Genomic DNA, 27,008 nt, shown 5'->3' with positions numbered 1-27,008 from the left:
TCATCAAGGACTTGAGTCAGCTTCAGCTAGAAACTGAAACAGAAAACCTGTGGAAAACAGAAGCAGAAGAATTAATTGCAGAGACAAAGGTCTGCATTAGCAATGAAGGAGAGGTGTAACTTTGCTCTTAATGATAGAGCTGGAGAGAAGTCATCATTCCCATATATTATAAATGAGGATCCAATCACATCAGCCATTAAAGCAAACTGAGAAAGGTGGACCAAAGCTCAAAGCAGGTAGCTGAAATCAATTTGGTGGTTCGTGATTTGGAACAAATGCATAAAAAGCTTCAGAAGGCAGAAGAGACAGCAAGGAGAAATGCTTGTTTAGACCAACTAAAGGCCATTGCTAACGAGGTGGAAAATTTCCTAGAGAGGTATAGAAATGAAGCTGAGCTCAGTGTTGATGAGATCAAAAAAAGCTATTGATCGTCTTCATAACATGATAAAAAATTGCAGTATTGAAAGACAGAAGTCAACCAAAGCAGTTGGATTGAAAAATGAAATACGAGATTTGGTCTCGAAATTGACCATAGGCAGTGATATTCTTTAAAATTCAACACTTTTCATCGTGGGGATGGTAGGTGTAGGGAAAACAACTCTCGCAAAGGCAATTTATTTCAGACAAGAACTGGGTGAAACTATGACTAACTGTGTTATGCCTATGTTTTGATGATCGTGGTCTTGATGCAAATTCAGTTGACGTGTTTAGCAAAAAAGGAATTCCCGTGTCACCTTGTCAGAATCAAAACTGTGAGATGGTCCTATGACAGAGTTGCAAAGCCTGCCCAAACTTAACTCATTGTGTTTCTACGCTGACTCTTCTACAGGGAGAAGCATGTTTTTGTGCCACATGAAGTTTTCCACAACTTCAAGTGCTAAGATATTCAAGCAGATGAAAAATGCTGATGGTATTGGTGAATTAATGTTTTAGTTATCTTGGAACTTGATGCCTTTCCCAAGCATTCCAAACTTCAAAGTTTCAGAATAAGTTAACATTATGAAGGAAGTCCATGCACTTCCTAAATTACCGCACTTAGATTTCTGTATTCTCAAAAAATTGCGTTGTTATCACATGGCTACTGCATTATAAACCATTCATGGAACAATTTCTGTTGATTACTGAATAATTGCATTGTTACTTTTGAAGTGTTAGCACGATTACCATCTTAAAGCAAACAAATCGTAGAAACAAATAAAGGTGTATCAGCTCTTCATTTGGAGTCGTAATCGTCTACTCTATTAAAATTCAAACATAGATAATACAAATACTCTTACTTTCTCACATTAAGGACAATCTCGCTTTAGCAGATATTTTTTCTCAATTATTTCTCACATTAAGGACAGTCTCACTTTTAGTAGATCTTCTATCAAAATAGTTGAGAGGTGTGCTGTTTCCCAGTGTTAATTTACATATTGATGAAATTATTAGAAAAATGGATAACTAACTATCTTGGACTTGTCTCTAAGGGAAATGATGGAAAATACATAGGATTATTAGCAGCAACTCAAAAGCCACACCTTTCAAGAGATCAAATGAAAAGGAGAGAGAAATTCAACTATTCAACTACGCCTTTCACATTCATAATGCTAGGAACCACTGTGACTTCCGTCTGGGATTACTTCATTGTTAAGAGATCCAAAACATCTAAGAGTAAGAGTCTAATTTAAAATTGAATAGTGGAGAAAATGTAAGTAATAAGGACTTGGATACTATGTGTTGTCAAAGTCTCACTCAATTGTGTACGATACTCAGCAGAGTATTTAGATACTTGGTTCTCTTCTTTTAATGGCTGTCTTTCAAAAGTGAATTTCCCAATTACTTGAATGTTTATCAATTGATCATGTCTTAGAAAAAGTAACCTATGAAGGATACTGAGAAGTGAAGCTGAGACATCGACTCTTAAGTGTGTTCTTCTCCCTTCAAAACTAGAAAGTAAAAACATAAAAGTAACATGCTACAGTGGTTAAAATTAATTAGATTTTATGACGCATAAAAAAATTCTTATGCATCTTCTCGTCATTTGAATATTACTTATATTCCTCTTATTTTAACATTTAAACATAACTAAAGGAGGGATTGGTTTAAAATTTGGGTAGTTTGCATATAAATGTATTTTCTAGAAACAGAAAGGGGCTTTCTTTTAAAGGTGTCCAGTTGATAGAAAGAAAGGTGCAAGCATTTGAGTGCATTCTCAAAACTTTGTAGAAAATAAATTGTATTTTTGTGGTATATAAGCAAGTGCACGAGATGAAGTGATTTGAGGAAGAGATAAATTAAGTCACTTTTCTAATCGGGCAACACTAATACAAATACAATGTTAAGTTAGAACAACCTTCTCCAAGTAGTTGCCCGAACGAGAGACCAACTTTTCCCTTAAAGACTGGATTTTGGACTTCCAGATTCCCTAGCCCATCTGGGAGAAAGTATTTCATATTCTAGGTCTGGTCCCAACTCATTGCTTTCTTCTTCGCCTAAAATGTCCTTAGAGAATGCATCTGGATTGGCCTTGATGCAGCTCTGCAGAGCAACAAAAGGATGTACACAGTCCGAGCCCTACATATTTGGAGCAAATTTATTCTAACCCATACAATAATACAGAAATCAAGATTTAAAAAATATAATACTTTAAATTTGCCCATATTGGTTGTTAATTGCTATTGCAAAGTATACGCGATTATTCAGTAATACAGACTTCCACATTACCACTGAATTCTTAATCACAAAAAATTAAGTTGAAAGGGCACATGTAATCTTCCTAAAGAGGTTTTAAGGTGCAAGAGAGAGAATTTTAAGTCTAACACAACATCATACAACTAATTTATAAAATGAAATTTATACCTATTTACATATTATATAACATTTCTAGATGATGTAGATTCCAACTTACCTCCCACGTTTGGTACTATTGTGTTTGGTATAAAATTAACTTAGTGAGTAACCGTCTTTAATGGATCTAAGATAGACTCTCGTAATAACTTAAAAAGTGGATTTTAAATTCACCTCAACTTTACAAAACTAACTTACAAAGTTTAACTTACAAAGTTAGATTTAGATTCACTTATATGTTGCAAAATGCATCAATTGTCTTGAGACATAGGTCAGATAGGACAAATCATAATCAATTAGTGGCGTTTAGACTCCTACGCTCTTAAGTAGAAAGTTAAACTTTGACTATCAACTATAACTTTTGGCCTAGTGATAAGCGTTTGATCCAACTATTGGTATCAGAGCCAAATTATGAGTTTGATTCCCAATGAGACAATTGTTGAGAAAGAAGATTGTTGCAGGTAACATCAATTATCTCATGGTGTAGGTCATGTGACCAAGTCACAATCGAAGAGTTTGATTCCTATGGGAACAATTACTAAAGGGGAGATTATTTCAACATGCATCAATCATCCCATGGTAGAAGTCAGGTAGACCAAGTCATAATCAAATCATAGTGTTTGGGTTGCTACGCTTTTAACTAGAAAGAATTGTGCTCTAACTTTCAACTATAACTTTTGGCCTAAGAGTAAGTGTTTAACTTTATATACTATAATTTAGTCATATGTCTACGTTAAGGATAGACGAATTTAGTTATGATAAGATGCAAGTCTTGATCTAGAAGTCATGTCTAAGACACCCATGTTTTGATGATAACAAATAAACAATTTGGTACATCTAATGTATCTACCTAGTGTGAAACAGGTATTAGATGATGATCATCTTTCACGTCAATGCACACCAAGTAAAGGCTAAACGAAGTTTCATATGCTTTGGATGAAGTTCCAACCACTAGACGCAAGTTCTATAAGATAAGACATAACTAGTAGCAGCGCAAGACACAAGTATTGCTAAGCTAACGCATTTACACAAGACCATACAGAGTCTTGAAGAAGCACTAGACAAAGTGTGCAAGTCTAGAAGATTCTTATGAAAGCCTAAGACAGCAAACATACACTAGTGAAGAAGTGTTCAAGACATAGGTCAAGTAGAATTCGACATTGTTTACAAGTTATGAACACAACTCACATCTCCATGATGTAGTATAATCTAATGACTACAAAGTTGACCAAGAACATCTTCCAAAGAAGAGTCTGACATAAAGTATAATTTATTAATGGGTATATGCTCAATATGGTACTGTAAGCAGATGTAGATACCTTACACGGATAAAAAATGTGGCTTACATATCTCTTTGTACTACAATAGTAGTCATGACCTTCTGAAAAAGCTCTAACACAAGATCCTCTAAAGTATGCAACCTGCAAAGCTAATTTCTAGACATCTATAAAAGAAAGTTTTCCCATGCAATAAAGGTGAAGAATCCAAAATACAAGAAGAGATTTTTGTGTGCATATGAAAAAATCAGAAAAAGCTTCTAAGTGCTTAGATATAGTTCATCTTCTAAACAACTTAGAGAGTGAATCTTCTTTGTATATCCTTCAGTGTTGTGAAATTATATCTCTAGAACAAGGAACATTTATTTGATATCCACTGTTTTGAGTATGAACCTTATATGAAACAACTACTGTTGTATAGCCTGGAAATATTTTGTATACTTAACTTAGGAAGACTTTGTGTACTTGGTTTAGAAAGACTTTGTGTATGTGGCCTGGAAAGGCTTTGTATACTCCTCCTTAATCACAATGGGAGAGTAGCATGTAGCTTGAAGAGGTTTTGTACACTTAACCTGGAAAGGTGTTGTTTACTTAGATATATGCACTTGTAGTAAGCTAAAATTGGCAGTACAAATACTTGTAATGCTTAGTGGAACATGATGCAGTTTGCAAAGGATAATTGGAAGTAACTCAAGTTTGGAATGAACCACTATAAAATCTGTTTATTCATGTTGTTTTCTATTACCCATCAGCATTTCTTCTTGACTGTCTTTTCTAAAACATTTTGAATGTATTTTATAACAATCAGACGACCCCCTTCAATGTCTAATGGCTGCCTTGGAAAAGTTTTCTAAAGTATTTTCAAAGCTTTACTCAAACTTTCCTCTTTTCTGGAGCTAACGTTGTCTTTTACTCAAATCAATGTGAGATTTCCAACACTACAAATAGTTGAAAGAACACAACGTTACAGTTCACTAATATAATATCAAACAGATTACGTGGGAAGTATATAGGCTGAAGCTGTGACCTACAAACAGCTAAATCAGTTCACTTCACTCTTGTAATTGTAGCTACATCTTGCTTCAGGAAACAAAGCTATGCTATGCAATCACTAATGAAAGCAAAGTATGAAGTAAGATATACCTTTTCTTCAGAGGTACTCTTGAGAAAACACAGAAATGCCTCTGAGAACTGAGAGCCACAGGAACCAGTTCGTAAATCAGCAATGCAGGGGCATTCGAGAGCTTTCTGAGCCATTGCCTCAACAGACTGAAAATTCCAAATTTTTAAATTTTTTTCATTCATTCACTCGATTTCCAAGTTGAAAGCAAAATACCGAAGCAATTCAGGGCAAACCTCAGTTTGTTGACTTCCATATTCTGCAGCTTCTGCAATAATAAAAAAAAAACGACACAAACTGAGATTTCGTTTCAGCCACACATTTACACAAACACGTGAAGTACGTGAGAAATGAAATATGGAAAAATAACCTGCGATCGCGGATTTCAAGGAAGTGGGTTTGGAGGTGTCGGTAGTGGTGGTGGTGGTGGTGGTTTGAGTCTCCGCCGCAGCTTCTGCGCTTTCAATTTGACCCATTCTGAATCCTGATTTCTGAGTGCTCAATTCTGAAGCTCTTTGGTTTTGTGGTTCATTGAAAATTCAAAACTCTGACAATTCTGAATTAGTATCTCCTCCTCTCACGGAAAGTAGTGTTTCTTCTATGATGTTGCACTTATATAAACGTGATTAATAAACGTGATTAATGATCTTTACTAATCAGTTATAATCTTAAATAATCAATATAATAGTATAAAATTTAGGGATTAATAATTTGTCATGAATTATAAAGCATAAGTATTTTATTTTTTTACATGCAGAAAACTAAATCAGAATTTTGGGTCTTTTAATAGCTAAATTACCATTTATTTATCAAATTAATCATTTCCCTAATCAACAAGTAAAATTGTGTAAAGGAATGGGAAGCAATGTACAATTTAGAGAAATCTTTAAAAAAGTTTTTTTTTTCTAAAACATGTTATACGTACTTTATTTAAGGTAAATAGTTTCATTTTAACAAATATTAATATATTTTATTTTATTAAAATATAATAAAAAATAAATATAAAAACTTTAACTTTGTTAAATTTGTTTAAACTTTGCTGATGGTTGAAATAATTGAACATATGTTGATTTCTATAATTGTTATGTATACTTATTAAGAAAAAAAATGTAATTAATGTTGAAGAAACCAAGAAATATTTTAAATTTATAAAATGAAAAAGAAAAGATGTAAAAAAATTAGTATTAATATACAATAATATTAAAATAAAGTAGTGAGTTTTTTAAAGTATAAGAAACTCTCTTTAAAATAATTGCATATTAGTATTATTTTTTAAAAATAAACATATGTGACAATTTATAAAGATTAAACACGTGAACTTTGCCGATAAAAAAAAAAAAAAAAAAAAAAACACGTGAACTCAATCCTTCAACCAAGTTAAAACAAAATTAATGAACTTAAAAAATTGTACTAATATTATTTGTTTTCTTTTAATATGTCAACATTTATCATACTATATATATTTAAATTTTATATTACTTTAATATTTATTTGTATATTTATCTTATAATCCTAACTCTTATTAATTTTAATGTATTTATTAAATTGTCCAATTTTGACATAAAGTATTATTTTGTTGACTATTTCATTCCAATCCTGAAACTAAAGTTCATCCTTATCTTATTCACATCCTTACATCTTACTGAAGAACGAGTATATCTGTATTAGTATAATTCGTATAATTCAATAATTTTTTTTATAAAAATTAAAAACATAAGTATGATATTATAAAGTAATTCATGTCAGAAGCATATACCGTTTCTTTTCTTCAATATTAAATATAAAAAGAATTATAATTATATAAATATAAAAAAGCATCAAGATTAAATAATTATAAAGAAGAATAAAAATATTAAATATATAACAAGCCAGAGGATTTATTTGGCACCCTGATGACAAGGATTTGTCTTACTGTAACATTTTGAAATGGAGACTTTGTTTTTATTTAGGATCTTACTTTTAACACGCCATCACCTTCTTATTATTTAACTCGAAGAATATTTAATACTTTTTGGCGACCAAACTACACTCAGAGATGGACATCAAATGTTTTATGCCTTTATATTATTTTTATAACATACATCAGATATATTCAAATTAATATAAGGGATAAATATAAAATAATTTACACTTTCAAACTTCAAAAGAGACTCATAATTTTATTTACTATATAAAATGAAGTATTATGATCTATGTAGTACAGGATAACATAACACTGACAAGGATATGGAGATACGTATAATCTCTAAAATGTAGGAAACGAAAACACGAATCTATATATTATATAATTATGAATTATATAAATTGACAATAAATATTTATGTGTAAAAATATGTTTCAGATTTTTTTGGGAGCAGGAAAATGATTTTCATTACTGGTTCAAAATAAATTTGTTTCTTATTTCTATAATCATAATAAAAATTTAACAATAAATTTGAGTTTTTAGAAAATTATTGTATTTATCATTTTTAAAATTGTGTTAAAACCATACAAGAATTTTCAGAAATCCAACCAATATTTTTTAAATTGAACACTTCACCGATAAGTGTCATACGAGTATCGACACCGTATGTCTTTTGACACAGATACACCCATTTAAAAGAAGTGTTCGAAATACACCATTTAAAAGAAGTGTTCGAGCCTCATAGTTTATGATCCATTTCTATGTGCAGAATACTAAATACTTTTCATATTTTTTTGTAGATAAAGAATTTTCACAAAACCTTTTTTTAGTTTAATATTGATAATAATCTCAAAGCAGTGATGTTCCAGTTAATGAAACAGAAGCAGAATTGGAGAAAATTGACATATGCAGAGTTTTAACAAGATGAAACTGAACATTTTCCTTTGCATCTTATCAATGGGAGATAGTGAGTGAATGATTAACAAAGAACAACTACTCTTGGAGAAGATGATTAAAAAAGGAAAACAAATAACAACAAAATACAGCACAAAAAGTTGCTAAGGCCTTGCCAGATACAAACTTTTCAGGAAATTTCAATTTAGTCAAACAGTATGTGCCGGCCAGAGTTTTGGAGTAACGTATCACATTCCTCAAACTCATTGAAATTCCTTTATTAATCTTAAACAGTGTGCAGATTTCAATTGCCAATATAATACAAAGGAACAAGTTAACCACCCAACATAAACAAGAGACATTATCGTCTCCTAGTTGCCTATGCAACCAATATTAAACCTCAATAAAACATCACATCCTCCAAACGAACAGCACACAAACAATTAGAAAATTCCCTCATTTGTCACTACTAGGAAGCATCACTACACCATGCCTTATTTTAAAATTCTTTGGGAAAAACTTGTGAAACTTTATGGTTGATATGTCCTATACCCTCTTGCTCCCCTTATAGTCAATGATCCAAGGCTACTAAGCTTTCCAAACCCTTTTCAATCTTTGCTCAGTATCTCACAACATCCCTTTCCATTACAATGATCATGGAACCAAATCCAACATCAGATCATAGTCTGGACTGGTTTGAAGGTTCTGTTTCTTTCTTTCCACTTCCACCATTCTTAGACGATCCATATAACTCTAGTGACATCCAAGAGTATCAGCTGTGGGATCAAGACATAAGCAGCCAGTATCAAACTGATGCTAATATCAGCTCCCCTAATGTCACCAACATTGCTACTAGCATACCACCCCCAGAGCCTTGTGGCTCTAACAACCTTAAACTCTCTGATTTGCCCAAGAAAAGAAGTTCCACTGATGATTCAAGTCTCAGACCACCTCAAAGCCACAAGCACAAGAAAATCAAGAGCAAACCAATGAATAATGAAGCAGATAGTGGAGAAGCAGAAGGGACAACAACAGTTAGAAAAGCTGGTGGGAACAAGAAAGGTGCTGCTAAGGGTGTGGCAAATAACTGCAACAACAAGGAAGGAAGGTGGGCTGAACAGTTGCTCAACCCTTGTGCTGCAGCCATAACTGGTGGAAATCTGACCCGTGTGCAACATCTCTTGTATGTTCTCCATGAGTTAGCATCACCTACGGGTGATGCTAACCACAGGCTTGCAGCACATGGTCTTAAAGCACTCACACACCACTTATCATCTTCTCTAGCATCTACCTCTTCAGGGTCCCATACTTTTGCATCTACTGAGCCACGGTTCTTCCAAAAGACACTACTCAAGTTCTATGAGGTTAGCCCTTGGTTTTCTTTTCCGAACAACATAGCAAATGCTTCCATCCTTCAGGTTCTTGGGGAAGACAATGACAATTCACGCACCCTTCACATCCTTGACATTGGAGCCTCTCATGGCATGCAATGGCCAACATTTCTAGAGGCCTTGAGTCGAAGACCTGGTGGACCTCCCCCACTGGTTCGCCTCACTGTGGTCACTGCTTCTTCCACTGAAATTGACACCCCATTTTCTATTGGTCCTGCTGGTGACAACTTCCCATCTAGACTCCTTGGTTTTGCTCAGTTAATGAACGTTAATTTGCAGATTAAAAGGCTAGATAATTGTCCATTACATACACTGAGTGCTCAAAGTGTTGACACCTCCCCGGATGAAATCTTTGTTGTGTGTGCACAGTTTAGGCTGCATCAGTTAAGTCACAATACCAGTGACGAAAAGAGTGAGTTTCTGAAAGTTCTGAGAAACATGGAGCCCAAAGGGGTGATACTAAGTGACAACAACATGGAATGTTGTTGCAATTGTTGTGGGGATTTTGCCACCGGATTCTCTCGAAGGGTGGAGTACTTGTGGAGGTTTTTGGACTCAACAAGCTCAGCCTTCAAGGGTCGTGACAATGATGAAAGGAAAGTGATGGAAGGTGAGGCGGCAAAGGCATTGATAAACCAACGAGAGATGAATGAAGGGAAGGAAAAATGGTGTGAGAGAATGAAAGAAGCCGGGTTTGTGGGAGAAGTACTTGGTGAGGATGCAATAGATGGAGGTAGAGCTTTGCTGAGAAAGTATGATAGTAATTGGGAGATGAAACTCGAAGGTGACAATAGAAGTGTAGGACTGTGGTGGAAGGGGCAACCTGTTTCTTTCTGTTCCTTGTGGAAGCTGGATGGGAATGATCAGAGCTCAACATTCACATCATGAGGAATCATGACTTGGAAGAATTCAATACAAGTTTATATCAAACAGGTTCTGTTCTAGTGAGGAAAACATTTTCCACTGCTTGTTAACAGTAAACAAGTATGGGAGGGGGGAAATTCTTCCACTGCCAATTTTCTCCACCATGTAAAATTCTTGATTATATATAACATTTTGTAACACGAAGAAGGATGCAAATTATTTCTTTGGTTATGTGCTTTGTAATGACTGGTAACTGTTAAGAAGATAGTGCTGTTTCAGAGTTTAGCATCTGTTGTTCTTCAGTTACAAATCTGAAATTAGATCTAGATCATAAGCCAACAAACATTGCACATAGGGTATACGAAAAACTTCAGAGTCCATTTGAGCTTAATACTTTATTTCAATAAACTTTATTTTAATTCTTTACTTCTTAATAGTTTATTTTAATGAAACTATTTTAGTCATTAGTTAAAATGAAAAGGTTAACAAGTTTCGTAGTCACTTTTATTAGAATGAAAATTTGAAACTAAGAAACAATCACTTCCTCTGTTTATCTAATTACACTTTGTTAATCCACATGGAGTATACACGTCAATCAACTGCTATTTCTAGACCAACTTTAAATTGAAAAACATTTTATTGTCATTTTTATTTTACTTCTAATCATTAAACTATTATCTCATTTTTCTTTTCCTTTCTAATTTTCAAAAATTTATGAGAAATTATTTTTATCACTTCTACTGTTTTTTATACTGCATTTAATGTTTTGAAAATTAGAAGAAAAAATCATTTTATAAAATCAATAAACCCTAATATTTGCTGATGAAAAAAGAGAGCAAGAGGCTGAGTTGACTGAATACATGGTTATTACCTACCAGCATCGGTTTTTACTTTTTAAGATAGGATTTACAAGTTTACTCGTGAGATTACCTCTAGTCCAGAAAGCACAAGAACATAACAGAGCTTCATTCTATAGGTGTTAGGCAAAATTAAATATTTACGTACACTGCAACTGAAATAATTGGAAAAACTTGCAAGGTTTTCCAAAAAGACCTGGCAGAGTGAGAAAGTGAGGAAGCTACGAATTAACCTCGACCAACCTATTTACGCCATGTCCAAATATCTACCCCAGATAAAGTAATAAGTTCACAGGAAACAAGAGCAAGGCTAGTTTTCCCAAAAACTCCATATTCCAGATCTTATAATAAAAAACACATTTTTCTCATTAGCAGGTGTTAAGTTTCCTGCCACAGGAGTGAGCAGAACTTTCAGGCAGTGTCTGTTCATGATTCAAAAATCCGCACTGAATTTCGAATCTCCTGACGACAAACAGGACATTTAGGTGCCACTTCATGTTCAACTGATATGGCACACCCTTGGCAACACACAAGGTGGCCACAGGGGATGAAGACAGAACGCCTTCTCCTCATCAGACATATAACACATAATTGTCCATCTGGAACATCTTCAATCTCATCATCCACCTGAGGTTCAACATCACTCACTGCTTGCCTTTGTTGCTGGAGCTGCCTCTGTAGCTTCCACTGTTTCCACTTATTCCAGTTCCTGAAAATCAGCAGAGTGTAATAGCCTTCAATACAACTGTCTCTAATCACCCAAAATTACAAATAATATTACTGCAAATCATTTCCACTATTCTGATTATTATCAAAATTAAGTTTATCAAGGTAAGCCAACCATATTAAACAACCAGCCAGTCTATAACATAATCATGAAGGCAGTTTATCAAACCAGGAAAATCCATTTGTTTCAGGAAATTCTAAAGCCAGCCACAATTAACAAAATGCAGAACATCACAGAAGTAACATAATAAATGGACAAATAAGTCAAACCAACATACCTCACAACTGCATAGCCAAGGATCCCAACTGACATTGAACCGAGAGCAATGCCACCCCAAAACAGAATTTTCGTTTTGATGGAAAGATCCACTATCATCTGATCTTTGCTCAAGTCAGATCTACAAAAGAGATAACAACCATAAGCAGCACTTCCACAGGCTGAATCATTTACTAAGATTTACCGAGATATATGCACTCAAATAATAAACTTGAAGGGGAGAAATAATAAATTCAGTATCACTCATCAATGCGCCTCCAAAACAAAATCTTAGGTTTATCATTTATTATAAATAATTTATACTTCACAAATGGCACCAACACCTCTACTTGTTGTCACGAAAATTCAAACAACTTTGATCAAAGCCGCCACATATTCATGGACCAACTCATCATTATTGGTTACCAATGTGAATTAATTAATCATAAAATTAAAACAGCCATAATATTTCTACCAGCAAAGTGACATTTCCCCTAGAATGTATCCTACTGGATACTGAAGGTACAAAGAAAGAAGTAGGGTTATGCTATCATCAAATGAAACAATACCCTCTATTATACTAACTTTATAACGAACAATACCAAATGGTAGGGATATTTTCATGATAAACAATAGTTTATTGCAACTAAAACAAACTTACAGAAAATATGGTAGATCTTTGCATGACTTAATTTCAGCAACTCCATTATTTAGACTGACAAGACCAACAGCAGTGACATCCTTCCCCACTGGAAGTATTTTTTCTTCATCTAGCAGTCCGACCTACAGAAAAGAAACATACGTTAACATTTCAGCAAATATGATACACCAAAGATCAACAATTTCACAAGAGACAGCCAAAGATGCAAAACACCATAATAGACTAATTGGAGTGAAATAGTACAAGTATTGAGCAATTAAATTACACAATGAGAATATCAACTCACCGGATATTCATGTCCAAAAAGTGCTTGCAAGAAAGTATAAGGAGAAGCATTTATTGGTTGCAACTTATGATAAACTGTCGTCAGAGGCAACGGATGTCTTGAGCCATCCATGTTGACAACAACATACTCAGTAGATGGCCGCCATCCAACATCAATTAGAACAAAAGGCACCTACAACAAAGATAGTTAGAATATCAAGAAAACATTTCATATTATCACTATTGTATCTAAAATATTTACAGTATATTACATGATCCTTTCTTAGTGGGGCAGGACTTTAGTTGTTCTTGTTACTGTTACATGGAATGATTTTCATATTTCAATATATGTGTGTGTGTGTGTACTAAATATAGTATATTATTAAAACAATAAAATAAAACTTTTAGTTGATTATGGATATAAAATAATCTAGTAGGATAAATTTACTGCACAACAAAGAGAGTCTTCTTTGTGGTCAATTATATATACCAACCAACCGATATCAAATTTTACCTCATGAAATACAAATCAATTGACAAGATTATACCAGAATTCTTTTTTATACATTATGAACCTCAACATGTAACAAAGTTATGCACCCATTACCTTCCTTAAAGATGTAGACTCTTGCTGTCTCCAAGATCTTGCAAATATGGCTCGAAGATCAGAAGTCCATCCAAATAATCCTTTCCATTCATTGTATATACACTTCATGATAATGAACACAAAATAAATAAATTAGACTTCTAATTAACAAATAACTTACTAAGTTGCAGGACATTTAAGCTGAAATTAAATTTATATTTTCTACGACAATGAAAAAGATATTACCCCTTTAAGACATAAAAGTTTTCCATCTAAACTAATCAAGAAAAAGAGGAGGCATGTCAATACTTAATATCCAATAACACCTTATGGTCAAAACATCAAAAGTACACCTATCCATAAAATGAAAGGAGAACTCTGTAGGTAACACTCTGAAGTCGTACTTTAGAAGATGAAGTGCAATTATTATTATGATAGATAATTATAACAGTTAGATTTTAACAACTTTGTAGTTTAGTACACATACACATATAGTGTGTTTGCAGTGCAGTTATACATAGACACACACTGAGGGCTTGGGTTGAGTTGGTGGAAGTAATAGTGTGTTTGAAAAGTCATTCAGACACACTAAACGCCAACAACCCATGAGAGATGAACTTAAGTTTCCGAAAAGTAGAAAACAATTGATGATGCGCTAGATAAACCCTTTCACTGTGCTGAATGCCAATCCAATATGTAAGGGTGTCGACAAGTAACTAACTTTAATAACCGAACTAAATTAACTTCAACATAACTAAACCATTTTAAAATAAATTGAATCTAAACTGTCCACCAAATCATTTTTAACAGTGAACTATTATAGAAAAAAGTTCAGTGCTATAAAAAATAGCTTATGTTGTTAGTTTCACAGAATTTTTGCTGATTTTTATAAAGCACACTCGTCCATGACTTGGTGTCCAACTTATGATGTGTAATTTCAAGTTATGAAAAATAAACAGATATGTTGAAATGAATCAACCACTTTTTTATTTGGTTCTCCCACTTACTTTGTCGCATTTCTGTATGAGATCTATCTTTATGTTGATATATGCAATATTGTTGTACTCAATTTTGTTTTACACTACAAGCCGTTTGGTTCAATAGCTTTTTTTCGTTACTGATTAACTAGCCATTCTGGAATATGGAAGTTGAAACTTTTAGGCTTGATTTTATATTATTGGAGATGGCAAACTCTACTAACTAAGATAGGATTTTTTAAACTCCCAATTATTCTAATTATTTCTGCAGACTTGACGTATAATGGACAGTGGAATATTTTAATAAGCCCTATTGTATATGGTATTTTGCATGATTATTGTTAAAATAATTAATATTAAAAAAATTTATATGCATTGTTAATCTATCTTTGAACTTCTTTTTTTAAAACCAGTTTGTTGTAGTCCAAAACAGTCCAGTTCAAAGCAATGAAAGAGAAGAAAAATCAGTTCAGTTTAGTTGCATGGTCCATTTTACAGCTCGATTCAGTTTGGACAGATTACTTCTACAGTTCAATTCAAATGTTACCAATTTGGTTCACTTCAGTTCTTTTTTAACACCCCTACCAATAAACATGCTCTAATAGGCAGTTCAATTTAGTTGCATGGTCCATTTTACAGTTCTATTCAGTTTGGACAAAGTACTTTTACAGTTCAATTCAATTGTTACCAATTTGGTTCAGTTCAGTTCTTTTTTAACACCCTTATCAATAAACATGCTCTAATAGCGTGCAACTGATAGTTGAAGAAAGAAAATGTCGGATTGGCATTCAAGAAACCAACTTTGAAGGTACAAGCAAACTAAGTTCCGTTTTACTTTCCACCTTCACGTATTTTTGTTCTGAATCAAGTATGAAGTGACTGCACTCCACAATTTCAACTTTTCACTGACCTAAATTCAAATTACAGGTTGACCAGTGTTCTAAAAACATTAATAACCACACACCCCAAAATTTCGAATGAAACACTTTACGATAGCGAATTTCGGACAAACATGCAAATCCCTCTGCTCAATCGCACATTAATCTCAACAAATTCGAGAAAAAAAAAAGATTACCGTTTGAGTTCTTTGAAGGATGACGCCTCTATCACCGGACTCGCGAGAAACCAAGACGCCGGGTCTGAGGGTTTTCCAGGAGCCATCGACTGCGGACTTGGCATCAACGTTGCCGCGGACAATTACGATTGCGCCACCGTCGGAGTTAGAGTTGGCGTCAGATGGAGTATCGGCGAGGAGTGATCGGAGGTCGGAAACGGAGAGATAAGGGGCGCGGCGGAGCTTGCGGAGGGCGGCGGAGGTGGCGGAGAATTTGACGAGGGTGCGGATGGCGGCGTAGGCCAAGGCGAAGCCCAAAACGGCGCCGTCGAAGGAAAGGGCGAGCTGGGAGAGAAGGGACACTAAGGCTTGCTCCTGATGGGACATTGATCATTCATTCCTCACACCAACACGCACTCTGCGTTTTTCGCAATATCGCTAAATCCACGTCGTCCTTTAGCTTCTTCTACAACATCCACGATCAGGAACCACCAACTCAATTTCTATAATCCCAAGGCATTATTTCATTTTAAAAATATATTTATATTATAGATATAATTATATAACACTATAAAAATAGTTAGTTTATTAATAAATAGAAAAAATATAGCTAAATATATATTATATAATAAAAAATTATAAATTAATTGAGCCTCATATATCATTTTTTCCTCACTTTAAAATGTCCACTTATCACTTACTATTTAATTAATTTATCTATTTTTAAAAAGTCATTGATGACTTGAATAACTTATTGTTAGAATAAAGAAAATAAAATATGGGTACATATAATAAAAGGAATAAATTATTATACATATTTTTTTAAAGAATATTCAATTATGGCATGTCATGGAATAATATTGTAATATGTTGGTGTTCATAATTTAATTTCCCTAATTACAAATTAATTTTTTTAAAGTAATTATAACATGTTCTGAATAATTTACTATTTATTATTATTATTATATAACAACTAAACATTAATTACTTATTTAAAATAATATATTTATAAACATAATATATTTATTTATGTTTATAAATATATATTATGTTCATTATAATGTCCATAAATAAATTTTTTTATTTAAATTTTTTTTTTTATTCAATAAACTAACTTTTTGTTATGTTATTTATAAATATAATCTATTTATATACATAATATATTTATAAGTATATAATTATATTTATAATAATATCTATAAATAAAGTTTTATTTTAAAAAAAATCTTAAAATACAAAAGAAAAAAAAACACTTTCAATTCATTTTTTTTAGCTGGAAATTGCACATCAACTAAAGATAATCATTTTTCATACTATATAAGTGGATACAAACTTCATCTTATAAGTCAATTTTAAGTTTAAACATCAATTAAAAATAATAGTTTTTCATACTATATAAGTGGATGCAACCTTTATCTTATAACTTAATTTTATAAAATTAAATCAAATTTAAAGTTTACATATTGATATGATATTAGAGTTTATCTTAACAAGAATTTTTGTTGTTAGATTTATCAGTTTAACTCAAACCTATTAAACTATTTAATCTCATAAATAAATGAGATGTTAAAGATCTTAAAATAGGGTCTATAATATGTCTGCTTTGTGGGATGCTCTTTCTGCATTCCTTTCTTTCTTTCTAATAATAATAATAAAGGGTTTGATTTCAAAAACCTTGAATGATGAAATGAAAGATACAAAACCCAAGTTTCTCTTTCTGACAACACAGTCAAAAAGTAATCCAAATTGTTGTCAATGATGCTATGCATGTCACTGTGATTACAGCTACTCTCCATCTCCAATCCAAAAATCATGACTTACAGCTATAGTTCCTTCATCAACAACACAGAACAGTGTGAAAACAACAAAAATACCTTACTTCCATACCCTGAATCTCCTTTTTCTACCATCCTTTTCAACTTTATATGCTTTTTTTTCTTTTCTCTTCATTCTTTAAACCTCCTCACTTTTTGGCCGGCTGTTTCTCCATCATTCAATCTCACATACACACATACATTCCTTAGCCTTATCACCTTTTCCTCCCACTATAAATTCTTTCCTCATAACCTCAAATTTTCTTCACACACAAAAACTAACTCACTCTTATTACTTGCTTCAACTCCAAATTATGGCCTACACCACCTATGCTTCTTCTTCTTCATCATCATCATCACAAAGATCATTGGCCATGGTGTTGGCTTTGGTCTCAGCAGTGGTTTTGTCTCCCTTATATGGGAATTCAAGGAGCGATAGGAGGTACTATGAGTCAAAATGGAGCTCTGGTGGTTTTGTTCTGCCTATGCTTCTTGCTGCTCTCATAATTGCCATCAGAACAACATCTTCATCTGTGTCATCATCATCAACAACAAGACCCTCCTTTCTCCCATCTCCTGAGCCTTCATGGGTGCTCAGAGTTGGAAGCTCTTCTTGGGGCTTGGGGGGGATTTTGGTTATGCTCATGCTTGTTCTTCACTGGCAGGCCTCAGTTCAAGAATTCTTTTGGAAATAGAACCATGAAATTATTATACTTTGTCCTTTTTATGTGTGTTAGCATTTATTTTTATGTATTATATGATTTTATAGTAATATATAAGTGAATGTAAACACAACAACATTAGAACATTAATTTTGAGTTTCTGATCTTGTATTTTGAGATCTCAAAACCTTAAACTTTGATAGTAGAAATAAACAAGTTACATATGGCAATATACTGTGTTTTTAGCTTAGTTTTTCTTATTGTTATTATGTTTATATCAGTGCATTATTCATTTTGTTGCTGATATATTGAGATTCAAAACTATTTTATAACTGGAGTTTTGTAATTAAAATAAATTATTGTGAACACCACTCAGTAACAACTTTTTAATAATAAAAATGTATAAAAGAGGACAATTACTTATTGCTATTTCTTCTACCACCTGCATAAGATCTTTAATTTAAAAGACTTTTTTGGATTAGGCGATAAAAAAAAACTGTTGTTATAACATAAAAAGGATAAAGTGGTCATATTTTTAATATGAATGGGATACAGGAAAAAATTATGGGGTGTAGGAAGCAACGGCTCGAAAGAGATTACTGAAATGTTTTTATTGTTAGGTCCATGTACAATTTAATCACGGGCTTTTGCTTTCTTAAACCCAATTAAATTCAAACTTGCACCCTATCACTGATGTCAAATGACAAAAATGTGCTCTTTTAGATAAAAATGCATACGGAATTTAGTGTTTTAGAATAAAATTCTGAATTTGGATTTCTAAAACTCTTTTTAGATTAAGATTTTCAGAACAGTTTTTCAAAATAGTTTTTTTGAACTATGTTTCCATATTTTGATTTCTAAAATATCTTTTCTCGATTGTATTGTGAATTTGTCGTTCTGAATTGAGATTTTTTTTATTTTTAAATTCTATTATAGAATTTCTTTTCCAGAACTCAAAATAACATATTTCTCAATTTTCAATTTCCAATTTCAGAATGCACTGAACACGTAAAGACAATTACAGAATTTCAAAAATTGATAGGGTGGAGGTTTTAATTGATCAGGTGCAGAAAGCAAAAGCCTTAACCATGATTTAACCCATCTAGCCCAAACATTGAAATAAATCTATTAAAATCTTGAGTTCGACTTGTGAGGAAAAAAAAAGGTTTGAACTTCACTAGTCCAATTTATTTATAACTTAATTAATTTGGTTTTATAACATTTAAAAAATAATAATCATGAGTTTAGTATTTAACAAGCATTTCAACACTAAATAAGACTCTACAAATAAACTATATGTGGTATGAATAATCCAATAAATAAAAAAACTCACAGTTTTTTAAGTTGTAAAAAGTCATTTGGAATGAAAGTGAAGAAGTGAAAGAAAACTGAATTCATTGGAATGAAAATGAGTGTAGATAGGAAAAGAATATCCCAATCCCAGAAAAGATTTTGATGTGACTTATGAAATTTGAAGGTGGAGTTAGGTTAGATTATTATTCAGTTTCTAGAGCTTTGGAATCTCTACGTCACTCTTTCACGCCAAAAAAATATTCACAACTCAACAATTTGCTTATGCTATGTTTACTTTTCAATGTCAAGTTCAAGATTCTTCCAACCACTCCCCATTTGGGTATTTAACATCATTTATTATTAATAATAATGTTCTTGTTAACGTTGAATTTTATTTCATGCCACAATCAGAATTCTCACATTGCATGTCATCAAAAATTAATACCACTCTAGTTTCCGAACACAGTTTTATCATGATTTGTCTTTTGGTATATGAAAAAAAAATTGTTTTGCATATTTTTTATTTTTATATTATAATTATTCTGGTTTAAAGTTATTTTAATAAAAAACGACATCTCTTTACTAGATAATATAGTTAAGTCAAAAATAGTAATTTCTAATCTTAGGGTGTTATGTTTATCAGGTCATTTTTTTTCCCTTATATAGGATAGTGTTCTCCTTCCTTCTCCTTGTATCTGATCTTGTTTTGAGTTATATTCTCAAATTTATTACCATCACGTATATACGGTCAATTTCCATTATTAACGTCATCCGTTCTTTATAAGAAATAAATGAGATCTTTTTCATTAACTTCAAAAATAGACATTAAGACCATTTTCACTATCCATGATCTCATAATCTTCTAACCTCAGTATAAGTCAATAAAGTTCATAATTATTATCTACATAAATAGACATTAAGACCATTTCACCATATGATCGATTATTATTATCTACATAAATAGACATTAAGACCATTTCACCATATGATCGATTAAACAAGTGATCTCAATAGTATTTTCTATAAAATTTAAATAAAATTAATGCAGGCCTCCCATTATCTAAAAGAATAGCCCCATTATCTAAAAGAATAGCTGGGCCTAGTGCTATTCGCTTAATTTTAAGATGATTAATGTTAAGATAAGACTTAGATATTTAGTTGCATATCTTTAACTGTTATTCTTCTGTTAAAGTTTGGCCTTTACAATAATATAAAATAAAGTTTGGCACTTGATTCGGCACTGGTTTCCCAATATTAATTATTAAAATTGATATTCTTACATACTTTAGTCCAACACATTTTTTTTTGTTTTTCACTAGGTTTTAAATTCCTGGTCTTGCAAGTAAAGTTTATCCAATAATCCCTAATAAAAAAACTTGCATTGTTGTTAATCTAGTGAAAAATAAAATGTAAATTTGTTCATTTTGGTTGGTTCATGATGTGCTTTTGTCATCTTTTTGCCTATTGAGATGTGACCACTAAAAAAATGCGAGAAAAATAGTTAAACTTGAACAACATAACTTAAAAGGATTCAATAAGAAAACTTAAATTGTTAAATAGAGTGGAATTTAAATTGAATACGACAGTTATATATGCATGAACAACTGTTACTGTAGATGCCGCTCTCAGTACGCTATTACAACGTGTTTTCTTTTTAAGTTGACTTGTTCATTATCAAAGACAAAGGATGTTGAAGCAACACTTAACCAAAAAGGAGATAAATCCAATGTTAAAGGACAAGAAAAATATATAAATAATGTATCATGATTTTCTTATAATAAATATTAATGAAAATGAAAGTTAAAGTTAAAACAAAATTTCAAAGACAATTAATTTCATAGTGTCCTTATTAGTAATGTAAGAATTACCCTCCATCCTAATTTTACATTTCACTGGTAAATTCTTCAATTTTCTTAAACTTCAATTTTTCAAAGTCATTCTCCATGTGCATGACACTATTGACCAGAATCTGCTTAGAGTTAAAGTCACTGATTTTTTTAAAAATCTCGAAAATTTTATTTTATTTCTCTCTTGCTAACAAGTTCCTTGGAAGTACAGAACCATGGACACAAATGGAAGAAACGACTAGAGTTCAAGACTCCATAAAACCAGAACTCTAGAATCGAAGTGGGTGGAATGTAATAAATGCATGAGGGCCAATTACATAAAATCAACCATTTCAGCACATAATTGAATCGAGTTAGCAAGTTCATAGTAGTGAAACAGAGTTGTTCTGTACAAATATTTCTTCTATATACATAGCTGTCACTAAACTTTTTGATGAATGAGAAGGGAAATCCAAGGTGGGGTCAACTTCTTGAGCCAACCATGGTACTTCCAGAAGTTCCCATGCTTGATACGGTTAGCCCTCGATCATACATACGCTGGATTTCTTCCCTGTATTCTGTAAGATACTTGTCAGGTATGGCAGGTGTAAGTTCAATAACATCTCCCATCTTCAACTTGCTATTGGGATCACTCACAGGCTTGTGATTCAGTCTTGGCCTCAACTCTTCCTTCAATGGGAACCTATATGCTGTCAACCTAGAGCTTGCACGCCCAGCTCTTTCCAACAAATCCAATATGGTTGAGTTTGCACTGAATTCTTGGACAGACATCTGCATGTCCATTCAAACACAGCCACAGTTAATACAGTGCACTATCCAACTTTGGTTGCACAAAATGACAATGTATGTTCTATTTCCCACATTTTTAACACCACTATTTTATCGACCATTGCACACCACAACAACAACAAAACTTGAATTCCAAAGTATAAGTATGTATAGTTGATTGATTTAACTTGTGGTGGAAAAATTTTAATTCATTTTACCTTCATAATTTCTTGCCTTATGAATGCATGTGGAGAAGGCTTAAGACTTATCAAATAGCATTGTCTGAGTTGTAGTCAGTATTTGAATTAAACTTTTGAAATAGTTTAAGAGTGGGAGTATGGATCGAAGACTCAGAATCAGAAAATTGAATATTACATAAATTACGAGCACAAACCTTGTCATTCTCGATCATGATAACGAACACGGGTCCATTCTGACCACAATCAGGCCTATAGGAGTATGGGCAATCAGCAGCATGGGAAGGGAACTTGCATGGGGGCTTGACTGAATCTGCATATCCAACAGAGGAACAATCTCTGCTCATTGCTTCGCACTGCCAGGTAACAACCCATCGAGCCCACTCCACCATCTGAAGCACAAATGAAGAATGCTGGCAATCATCTTCCTTGTATCTCCAGTGAGCTGCAAATCCAAATTCTGCTTGCAAATGCATGTCTTTTGTTCGAATTTGTACTTCAAGGGGAACATTGCCTTCGGCCATCACCACAGTATGCAGAGATTGATATCTGTGAATAGTTATAAAACCAAAATCAGACGATATGCGTTTGCAAACTGAAAAATATACATCCCAACTACAGAGCCACAACATACCCATTGAACTTGGGGCGACATATGTAATCTTTCAGCTTTCCAGGCACCTCAGACCATAGCCGATGAACAGCTGTTAAGGCTTTATAACAGTCTTCATCCTTGTCAACAATCAAGCGCAGTCCATAAATGTCATGGATATCATCTATGGTAAGTTTCTTCCTACACAGACGAATAAGGAAATGTGAGAAATTGAAGTGTACAAACACTACAATCCACGCCAAGTAAAACTAATGCAATACTTTGTGTCTTTAGTAGTTTTAAACAAGAATGCTTCATTAGTAGTTTCACAGCAATATCATCGAAAAAATAAATAGCAACGATGATGTCCCATCTCTAGTTTAAAACAACTCAACATCCATTTTGATGTTTACGTGTGTTTATGCCGTAACAGAAACTGCCTTTGATATGACACCCATTTTTGTGTAATTAATAGTCTTCAATCAAACAATCTTACCTCCCCCTACCTTCAAAGAAATTTCTAGTACTATATTTGCATTTAAGAAAAAAAAGCAGAAGTAAAAATATTCAGAAATTATATAAAAAGTAAGGGAAGGTAAAGCATACTTCAACATTTTGCAGTAAACGCTATACAAGCTCTTGTGCCGCCCAGAAATGACACTATAAGATATGCCTTCGTCTTTAAGGGTTTGCTCTAATCTCTCTATCGCACAAGTAATCATTGCATCATCGTACGACTCCACAAGCTTTGATGAAAGCTCCTCGTGCTGGCTTGGGTTGAGATGCTTAAAACACAAATTTTCCAATTGTTCTTTCCAGCTAGAGATTCCTAAGCGATTGGCCAGTGGTGCAAAAATCTCCAAAGTCTCCTTTGCAAACCTCTGCCGCTTGGTCACTGGCAATGCATCTAGTGTCATCATATTATGCAACCGATCTGCCAGTTTAATGAGGACAGCTCTTGCATCTGCCATGGCAAGGAACATAGTATGCAAACGGTCTGCTTCAACTGACTTGCAAGCTGTGTTGTTTTCTCGAGCCAGCTTGCTTAAGTGGCTCAGTTTAGATACCTAAAATGCCATAACAATTAGTTAGAACCTTGAAAGGAAAAACCATTAAAAAAAAATCAGATATGCCTATATTATTGGAATTCAGGGCATCAAATGGGTATTATAGCAAAAGAGTCCTATAAAATTGAAAATAAAATTTGAGCGACCAAAACACAAACGATGAGTGCTATTAAGTTATTAGATTGCCAACTACAAGACACCAACCTACAACCTACAAAACAACAAAACTATCATTCAAGGCCAGTAGAACTAAACACAACTATATTTTCTCCAAGATCATCAATGTTCATTAAACTGTGAAAAAAGTCCTACCAGCCTAATTACACTAAGCCATAAAAATCTAAGATTAGATCTGATGTGTAAAGTTTATTAATAACTTCAATATTACGGGTTGATTCAAAATGATCCTGCAGATCACAAGCATCAATTTCCAAAATCCTAAACCACGTGGATTCATAAATCAACAAAAGACAAGTTCCTCACCCCTTCAACTAAATCAGCAACTCCAGCGCCAAACGTTCCAAATATACAATCATAACTCAGAAAAGCATCATCCAAGGTATCATGCAAGAGCCCCGCAGCCACAACAGTGGAATTGGCACCAATCAGAGCCAGCAACACAGCAGTCTCCAAACAATGCTGCAAGTAAGGATCCCCACTAGCCCGCATCTAAAAAAACACAAACAAAGAAATCAATTTACCAAAAGTCCAAAACCACGTAGCACACCTTCCAACTCCAAAACACAAAATAAAGTTCCATTCCATAATTCCGTGTACCTGCCCTCTGTGTGCCTTCTCAGCTTCACAAAAGGCCTTGATGACAAACTCCTCACAGAAGATCTTGTGTCTCAACTGCGCCCCCAGCAGCAACTTTTTAGCATAGGGCTCAAAATGAAACCCACCCTCCACGAAATTATCCTCTAAATTGAAGGTCAACTCATCCACAAGCGCGGCAGAAGAATCACCCGCATCTAAGTCATAATCCAAACAAGACCCCAACGCATTCCTCACAAACCCATGAAACAACCCACTAGTCCCACCCCTGACACTTCTCACAGAGGTAGAACTAATGGAACTTCTGCTGCTACCACTACACGAAACAGGCCCATGAAAAACCGAAACAGGACTCTGATCCCTCTTCCACGAAGACCCACCAAACTTGCTCGGAGAAAACGAGAAGGAGCTGCCCAACTCCTTCAAATCGTCCTCCTCGCCGGTAAAGTTCGACGTCAACGGCGCGTGTTTCACCGCCGGAGACGAGAACAGGCACGAGAGGCCGCCCGTCACCTGCTTCTGCGACGTTGACGGAGGCGCCGTCGAAGCCGCCGGCGACGAAGATCGCGACCCCAATTCGAAGTCGTACGAAGCGTGAGCGTTGATCTGGCAAGGGTGCGGCGTGGAACACACGCTGCTCGGCGGACTCGCGTACAACGCTATCGTAGAAACCGCCATGAAGAAAGAGGTCGCTAAATCACAATTGGGGTTTTCAGATTTTGAATCCCAAACACAGAAACAAATGGCGAAGTCACAATTTTTCAAGTACCCTTTGGGGAATCTAAGGAGAAAAGAATAAGCGGATAATTAGATTTTTTTGGGGATGCCAATTTGAAAAAAGAGAGAACCAAAGGACTCAAACAGAGGAACAGTTTTCCCTATGTCTGTACAGAGAGAAAAAAAAAAGAATTGGAAATGGTTTGAAGAATTCAGGAATTTAAAAACTTTTTCTTTGTATAGGGATGGGTGTTGTTTATATACAGAACTTTTTGATGGAGGGGTGGAGAAAAGAACCCTAAATAGATAAGAATTTACAAGAAATAACACTGGGATTGAAGGTGAAAGAGTCAAATACGTCTAGAAACGGAAGCAGGAGAGAGAAGGAGAGGTGTTGTTCTTGGAAGACTTTCGCAGAATCTGGTTTCTGAGTTTGTTTATGTGAGGTGAATGGCTGAGAGGCTAAGGAAGGGAGAGATCAAAAGACCGTTTTGTCCTCGGAAGATTATAGGAATGGCAAGGAGTGTTTTAGATAAAATTGTGTTTTTTAATGTTTTAGTTTTGGTTGATTTAACGTAGAAGAAGAACATGAGAGATTGTCGACAAGGAAGATATTTATTTCTGTTATGGCCAGTTTGGGATTGATGCGGCCCCCATTGAATCTAGACGGTTATTTTGTTCAGAGAAATCCACGCCATGAATACCGTCAAAAACTCTATATTTATCACAATAAAATCTGGATTTAATTTTCTTTTTTTCCTAAACACATCATTATCTTTAATTTTGCTTCAATCTCGTTGGAATCTCACAACAAAAAAACATCCAGATAATTTTTTCAGTTATTTAACTCAACTATATTTATACTTATTTATATAATGATAGTTTTTTTTAATTTAATTTTCTAAAATATATCTCAATTTGAATTTTTTAAATTTTAAAATTCTTTTTCGCTCTTTGTTGTCGCTAATATTCACTACCGAAATTTGATACTATTAATTAATTAAAGTAAAACAACGTGATCATTAAGACACCGTATTTATCGTATACATTAATTTTTAAAGTATTTAGACATAAAATTTGTTCTCCATTTAGGACATTATTTTTCACAATGTTTATTGCTAAATACTTTTCTCTAGAAAATTTAAAGTCTCTCTGTCTTTTTTTCTAACTTGCCGTTAATATTGTCTGAAACAATTATCTTTTCAAAGTACCCAATTATTTTTATCCAAAAAAATATTAACCGATAACACAAGTTAATAAATTATAAGTAAAAACATATTAAAAAAATATTTTTTTAATACATTCTCGTATAATTTATAATAAAAGTTTTTTTTTCATTATTTAACGATACCCTTATTTTGTTTAGCATTTAAGGTTATAGCACGTACGTAACATGTAAAAAGTATTATGGAGAACTAAAAAATGTATCAAAAATTATTTATAACTTATTATTATATATTTTAGTAGTCTTTTTTTTATATGTTAAGAAATATTAATATTTAGGAAGTAATGAAAACTCCAGACTGATATTAAAGTGACTCTAAAAACAAATCATATAACTATATGAAGAAGATAATAAATATATAAATCGTATTATTTCTAAAAATAATAATTTTAA

At 33.3% G+C, this 27,008-nt stretch overlaps 5 protein-coding genes across 6 annotated transcripts; 2 read left to right on the top strand and 3 right to left on the bottom strand.

Moving 5' to 3' along the window:
- Nucleotides 1–2,201: 2,201 nt before the first annotated feature.
- Nucleotides 2,202–5,861, bottom strand: LOC137819005 (mitochondrial intermembrane space import and assembly protein 40 homolog). 2 transcript variants are annotated; one of them, XM_068622701.1, is made up of 4 exons: nucleotides 5,597–5,861; nucleotides 5,463–5,494; nucleotides 5,250–5,375; nucleotides 2,202–4,678 (listed from the first exon to the last, which is right to left on the bottom strand). In XM_068622701.1, exons 1-4 carry the CDS (start codon nucleotides 5,700–5,702, stop codon nucleotides 4,577–4,579), a joined length of 366 nt encoding a protein of 121 aa, XP_068478802.1. In that variant the 5' UTR covers nucleotides 5,703–5,861; the 3' UTR covers nucleotides 2,202–4,576. The 2 variants fall into 2 exon arrangements, with proteins under 2 accessions (XP_068478802.1, XP_068478801.1); XM_068622700.1 differs by having other exon boundaries at nucleotides 2,202–2,556; nucleotides 5,597–5,841.
- A 2,550-nt stretch (nucleotides 5,862–8,411) lies between these two features.
- LOC137819569 (protein NODULATION SIGNALING PATHWAY 1) lies at nucleotides 8,412–10,563 on the top strand. Its single transcript, XM_068623452.1, has one exon. It carries the CDS (start codon nucleotides 8,674–8,676, stop codon nucleotides 10,300–10,302), a length of 1,629 nt encoding a protein of 542 aa, XP_068479553.1. The 5' UTR covers nucleotides 8,412–8,673; the 3' UTR covers nucleotides 10,303–10,563.
- A 659-nt stretch (nucleotides 10,564–11,222) lies between these two features.
- LOC137818615 (E3 ubiquitin-protein ligase SPL2) lies at nucleotides 11,223–16,190 on the bottom strand. The gene is made up of 6 exons (XM_068622141.1): nucleotides 15,681–16,190; nucleotides 13,650–13,751; nucleotides 13,065–13,235; nucleotides 12,779–12,900; nucleotides 12,140–12,259; nucleotides 11,223–11,844 (listed from the first exon to the last, which is right to left on the bottom strand). Exons 1-6 carry the CDS (start codon nucleotides 16,044–16,046, stop codon nucleotides 11,562–11,564), a joined length of 1,164 nt encoding a protein of 387 aa, XP_068478242.1. The 5' UTR covers nucleotides 16,047–16,190; the 3' UTR covers nucleotides 11,223–11,561.
- Nucleotides 16,191–17,720: 1,530 nt separating this feature from the next.
- LOC137818566 (uncharacterized) lies at nucleotides 17,721–18,385 on the top strand. The gene has a single exon (XM_068622065.1). It carries the CDS (start codon nucleotides 17,788–17,790, stop codon nucleotides 18,166–18,168), a length of 381 nt encoding a protein of 126 aa, XP_068478166.1. The 5' UTR covers nucleotides 17,721–17,787; the 3' UTR covers nucleotides 18,169–18,385.
- A 3,160-nt stretch (nucleotides 18,386–21,545) lies between these two features.
- LOC137819631 (probable GTP diphosphokinase RSH2, chloroplastic) lies at nucleotides 21,546–26,081 on the bottom strand. Its single transcript, XM_068623534.1, has 6 exons — nucleotides 24,677–26,081; nucleotides 24,383–24,568; nucleotides 23,439–23,899; nucleotides 22,875–23,033; nucleotides 22,438–22,789; nucleotides 21,546–22,046 (listed from the first exon to the last, which is right to left on the bottom strand). The coding sequence occupies exons 1-6, from the start codon at nucleotides 25,349–25,351 to the stop codon at nucleotides 21,738–21,740; spliced, it is 2,142 nt and encodes a 713-aa protein (XP_068479635.1). The 5' UTR covers nucleotides 25,352–26,081; the 3' UTR covers nucleotides 21,546–21,737.
- Nucleotides 26,082–27,008: the final 927 nt, after the last annotated feature.

Source organism: Phaseolus vulgaris, chromosome 10, assembly GCF_000499845.2.
Source record: "Phaseolus vulgaris cultivar G19833 chromosome 10, P. vulgaris v2.0, whole genome shotgun sequence".
Taxonomy (NCBI): domain Eukaryota; kingdom Viridiplantae; phylum Streptophyta; class Magnoliopsida; order Fabales; family Fabaceae; genus Phaseolus; species Phaseolus vulgaris.
This window is presented reverse-complemented; position numbering and strand designations above follow the sequence as displayed.